The sequence below is a fragment of the Aquarana catesbeiana genome, linkage group LG06 (assembly GCF_042186555.1).
Source record: "Aquarana catesbeiana isolate 2022-GZ linkage group LG06, ASM4218655v1, whole genome shotgun sequence".
In the NCBI taxonomy this organism is placed as follows: domain Eukaryota; kingdom Metazoa; phylum Chordata; class Amphibia; order Anura; family Ranidae; genus Aquarana; species Aquarana catesbeiana.
The window spans coordinates 374,512,531-374,518,613 of NC_133329.1; the positions used below are offsets into that span (position 1 = coordinate 374,512,531).

The following is a 6,083-nucleotide window of genomic DNA, read 5'->3' on the forward strand; positions in this document are numbered from 1 at the left end:
GAACATACACACTTCAGCAAGATAGGTTCCTTAGTAGGAATCATAACCGATATTCAATGTGGTCTTCTTTTTAACTTACCAGTATTCAGTAGACAACCTGAATATACAACACGGCACCGCCTGCATGACTACCTTGGCATGGGCTACCAATACGTCTGTTTAAAAACTGTTGATATTTCTTTCCATGTACCAATCAGGCTCCAAATTTTAAATTCCGACTGTTGTTTTCCAAGGCGAGTTTGAACATAACCGATGGCCGTGGGGGAAGTAACAGTTCTTAGTACTGACACTTTGATACAAAAGGCTCTATGTTACCTTCTGATGTTCTCTAGTGCAGTGAAAAACCATTGCAGCCTTGCATACGCAGACCTACATTGCCAGATCCTCTCGCTGGAAAGAATCAGCCTGCCTGTACCGTGTGAAGCTCAGTATCAGCTCTTTGTGTTTGATTTGTAGAATAAAGTCTAAAAAGGGAACGTATCTCTTGAGGCACCAGCATGTCTAGCTGCCTCTGAGTATTATGGGACTGGTGGAGATGGGCCAAGCAATGCTTGCTCTCTCACAACAAGTAATATGTAATGAGTTTGATACGTTTCATGCTGCCTTTTATTTTAATATGCTTTCTCTCGCTTTTTTTTTTTTCCTTTGGCTTTGAAAAGAAGACTAGCTGGTATAAGGGGAGCTTAACCACAAAAAAGCCCATAATGTATAATAGGTATCACTCTATCTCCAACAAGATGCCCCCTTTTCCCTCCTTCCCCTTTCAAAAGGGCGCCAGCCTTCAGCACTTCCTGGCGCACATTTGGAGCCTGTTTCTGCACGCTTACTTCTAACAGGATGATTTCCAAACCTAATTGCTTTTGTTCCTATCACAATCAGTATTAATTGTGCCGCAGCAGATCTGTTTTCTTTAATAAATCCCTTTTTGGTGATTTTTTTTTTCTTTTTTTTTTTTTTTTTTTTTAGAGTTGTAGGCAAAGAATTTTATGAGAGTTGTCAGTTGTAAAAGTATGTTGGAAATGTATCACATAGTAACGCCAGGGTTCCGCCCCTATGTTGTCAATGCATTTGGTTCAGTTGTGGAATTGTTTGGATGGGTAGGATCCAAAATAGCTTAAAAATTACAGTGCGTTGTAAAACGCAGGCTATTGTGTATTGTTCGTATTTTAAACTAAATACAGGTTTCCATGAAACCATTGTGTACTTCCAATAAGCAATACTCCTTAGGTACTACTGGAATATAACACAGAAGACCCCTCTGCTCACTCTGCAAAGACAAAATAATAATAATAATAGTAATAATAATAATAATAATGATAGTAATAATAATAATAATAATAATAAAAATACTGCATATCGTGAAATTATATGTAAAGTTGAATTCCAGGCAAAAGGATAGTACATGTAACCTGAATTGCCCCTGTTTAATTTTAGTTGCTTAATAAGTAAAATAAAAATAAAAATAATAAAATAAAATAATAAATAAAAAATAATAAAAATAATAAATAAAAATGCAAACCAATAATAAAAAAAAAAGCGCCTTCAGAAATCTAAACCAAATGTGCTGTCTTGGTCCCTGGATGAATCCTGTTTACATCTAAAAGATACATGTATGTCAAGTTTAATTAAAAGACAATAAATAAGTAAAAATGAAATGTAACAGAAAAAGAAAAACAAGAAATATTACATTCTTTGATCCCTAAACCAAATGTGCTGTCTCGCTATCTGGATTGCTCCTGTTTAACTCAGAAAATACCACTTGCACCACTGTAGCAGCCTGCAAGCTGTGATTCTCTAAGACTTGGTGACCTTGCCAAAGTACAGCGCTATTCTGTTCCATAATGCTGGTCACCCAACACCCAAGACAAGCAGAAAAGATGTTATCAGGTAGCTCATAAGATAGAATTATGGGGGCATTTCAAATAGAAAATTAAGGTACTTCTAGTAACCTTTATTACATTTAGGGTCCATGTACACTGGGCAAAATAAATACTGCTTATAAAGGATTTTGGCGGGGTTTTTTTCAGCCTGTATAAGACTCTCTATGTTAACCAGATTTACCCCCCTGATGACCAGGTCATTTTTTGCGATAAGGCACTGTTACTTTAACCGCTTGCCGACCACCGGCCGCAGTTATACTGCGGCAAGGTGGCTCGGCTGCACGCTGTAATGCCCCGTACACACGGTCGGATTTTCCGATGGAAAATGTCCGATCGGATCGTGTTGTCGGAAATTCCGACCGTGTGTGGGCTCCATCGGACATTTTCCATCGGATTTTCCGACACACAAAGTTGGAGAGCAGGAGATAAAATTTTCCGATAACAAAATCCGTTGTCGGAAATACCAATCGTGTGTACACAAATCCGACGGACAAAGTGCCACGCATGCTCAGAATAAATAAAGTGATGAAAGCTATTGGCTACTGCCCCGTTCATAGTCCAGACGTACATGTTTTACGTCACCGCGTTTAGAACGATCGGATTTTCCGACAACTTTGTGTGACCGTGTGTATGCAAGACAAGTTTGAGCCAATATCCGTCGGAAAAAATCCTAGGATTTTGTTGTCGGAATGTCCGAACAAAGTCCGACCGTGTGTACGGGGCATTAGTGTATGTCGGTTTGTGCATGGCCTTATGGGGATTGGCCAGTGGGGGAGCCAATCAACGGGTCCGGCAATCGTTCGCGATCGTTCCCCGCAGAGACAGAACGGGGATCTGCCAAAGTATACAAGGCAGATCTCCGTTCTGACAAGGGATTGCACTGAGATCTTGTCTTCTGCTATGTAGAAAGATGTTTCTCTGTGTTATCCCAGGCAGCCCATCCCCCATACAGTTAGTAAACACACCAAGGGAACACAATTAATCCCTTGATCGTCCCTGATGTTAACCCCTTCCCTGCCAGTGTCATTAATACATATTTTTAGCACTGATCACTGTAATAATGTCACTGGTTCCCAAAAAAGTGTCAAAAATATCAGTTAGGTGTCCGATCTGCCTACCGCAATGTCGCAGTCCCACTAAAAATCACTGATCACCTCCATTACTAGTAAAAAACAACAACAATAATAAAAATGCCATAAATCTATTCCATATTTTGTAGACTCTATAACTTTTGCGCAAACCAATCAATATACACTTATTGGGGTGGGTTTTTTTACCAAAAATATGTACCAGAATACATATTAACCTAAATTGATGAAGAAATTAGATTTTTAAAATCTTTTTATTGGGTATGTTTTATAGTAGAAAACTAAAAAAAAAATTATATATATATATATATATATATATATATATATATATAATTTTTTTTTTTTTTTAAATTGACGGTCTTTTTTGTTTATAGCGCAAAAAATAAAAACTGCAGAGGTGATCAAATACCACCAAAAGCGCTATTTGTGGAAAATATCTATTTTATTTGGGTACAGCGTCGCACGTATGCACAATTGTCAGTTAAAGTAACACAGTGCTGTATCACAAATAATGGCCTGGTCAATAAGGGGGCAAATCCTTCCAGTCCTTAAATGGTTAAAGTGATACTAAAGTCTAATTTTTTTTTTTATTTAAAAATAACAAACATGTTATACTTACCTGCTCTGTGTAATCTTTTTGCACAGAGCAGCCAGGTCCTCTTGTTCTCAGGTCCCTCGCTGGTGCTTGGGTCCCCTCCCTCCTGCTGAGTGCTCCCACAGCAAGCAGCTTTCTATGGGGGCACCCGCACCACTGCTCTGCGTGTCCATTCAGATATGGAGCCGTGGTTCAGCCCTGCCCCCTCTCTCTCCTCATTGGCTCACTGACTCTGATTGACAGCAGTGGGAGCCAATGGCACCCTGCTGCTGTCTCAGCCAATGAGGAGGAAGAGTCCCGGGCAGCCAAGCTTCTCATTCAACAATACTGGATTTAGATGGGCTCAGGTAAGTATTAGGGGGGCTGAGGGGGGCTGCTGCACACTGACATTTTTTTTATCGTAAGATAGAATGCATAGAATGCATTACGATAAAAAAACCCTCTGACTTTAGAACCACTTTAACTGACAATTGCGTGGTCAGACAAAGCAGTACCCAAATAAAATTTATGTCATTTTTTCTCAATTCTTTCATTTTTTGTGCTATAAACAAAAATTACGACAATTTTGAAAAAAAACAAAACAATATTTTTTACTTTTTGCTATAAATCATATCCAATAAAAAACATTAAAAAAAAAAACGAATTTCTTTATAAATTCAGGCCAATGGGTATTCTGCTACATATTTTTGGTAACAAAAAATTCTAATAAGCGTATCTTGATTGGTTTGCTCAAAAGTTATAGCATCTGCAAGCTATGGTATATATACTGGAATTTTTATTTAATTGTTATGATAGTAATGGTGGGCTGTTGAACACTTCCTATTGGAAGCAGATTATATGCACCCATCTCATATTAACCTAATTTGCCAATATACCAAATTTGCCCTTGAAAGGAATTATTTCCAACTCAATTGGACATTTTACAGGCAGATATCTGGCACAGCTATGGGTGCACATTTTGCACCATGCTATGCCAATGTTTTTATGGGATTCGGGGAGAAGCATAACATTTGGACCCAGAACCTGTTTGCAGTGGCATTTAGTCTATTATGGGTGCTATATGGATAATGTGCTCATCATTCGGGATGGCCCATTTGAGACCATTTCCAAATTTGTTTTATACTGTAACTCCAATACATATGGAATTAAATTTACGCATGTGGTGGATGCTAACTCGTATTTTTGCTAACTTGTATTTAAAGCATTTAGAGCATTTGGAATGTGGAAGGTAAGATAATTTCTAAGACCTATTTCAAAGAAACTGAGGGTAACTCCTACCTGCATAAGAACAGTTACCATCATCCCAGGTGGAAGTATAACATCCCTTATAGCCGATTTCTTTAGGCTGCGTAAAAATTGCTCCAATACCTCAGACTATTAAGCTGAGGTATGGACAAATACATTTCTTGATAGGCACATTCAGAAGGTGACTGACCGTTATTGCAATGGCCTGGATATCTTTAGACAGGAAAAACAGTCAAACGAGTCTAGGGAAATATTATTTATTACTAGATTTAATGATCAGCATTGGGCCATCAAAAGGGCCATCAAAAAGCATTGACCTATCCTGAAACAGGACCTGGCTCTAAGCAGGGTGCTTCCAGACATGCCTAAGGTTGTGTTTGGGAGGGAAAACAATGTTAAGAGAATCATTGCTCCTAAAAAGATGGATAGCATCACAGCATAGGGTTAAAGACATGCTGACATTTCTCAATATGACAGGATCCTTCAAAATGTAAATTGAGGGAGGTCCATGTGACTTAGGGGGCAGAGCTGAACCGGGAAGATGGCGGCGCCCTTGCTGGTGACATGCATGCGGCGAGGTGTGCACAGGACATCTGTATTATGCACATTTAAAAGAAACTTGCAGAGAAATGCTGTGCTCTTTGCGGGGCAAGACTGGAGAAAACAGCATTGCTTTGCTCGCAGTGATTCAGAGTATGGACCCTTGACAAACCTTCCAGACTGGAGCTTTGCAGATGGACGTCCAACCCCACTGTGGAAAGGCCAGATCAGGAGACAAGAGGAAAACAAGGCTTTGTCTAGCCGAATTGTTCTTCTCAGTGATGAAATTGATGAAGGAACGAAGAAGTGGTCTGAGAAACAGGAGAAGGAGAACCTCAAACAACAATAACTTTTAAAACTGAAGACCAAACTGAAGTCTAAGTCATTATTTAATAGAACACCACGCTCTAAATAAAAAAGATGGTCTGGTCTTTCAGATAAAGCAGTTTATATGCTGTAGTACGCAATTTGTGTTTTATGGGTTTAAGTGCCCCTGTGGGCTTTATTATGTGGGAAGGATGGTATGCACAATGCGCAAAGATTTGGGAAACACCGGCACTTTATAGAGCAGGAGTGTGATAAGCACAGTATCCCCCGCCAGTTTTCTTAGGTGCACGGTGGAAGTACACAGGGGCTTGAGCTTTTTGGCTTTGAAGCCATACCAATATCTGTTCTGGAAGGGGAGAGGTTTCCCAGATTATGCTCGCGAGAGACATTCTGGATTTTTACATTGAA

General features: G+C 39.3%; 1 protein-coding gene across 1 annotated transcript; it reads left to right on the forward strand.

Annotated features, from left to right (window-relative positions):
• The first annotated feature begins 5,311 nt into the window (after positions 1 to 5,311).
• LOC141147808 (large ribosomal subunit protein mL52-like) lies at positions 5,312 to 5,697 on the forward strand. The gene has a single exon (XM_073634978.1). It carries the CDS (start codon positions 5,350 to 5,352, stop codon positions 5,695 to 5,697), a length of 348 nt encoding a protein of 115 aa, XP_073491079.1. The 5' UTR covers positions 5,312 to 5,349.
• The last annotated feature ends 386 nt before the right edge of the window (positions 5,698 to 6,083 follow it).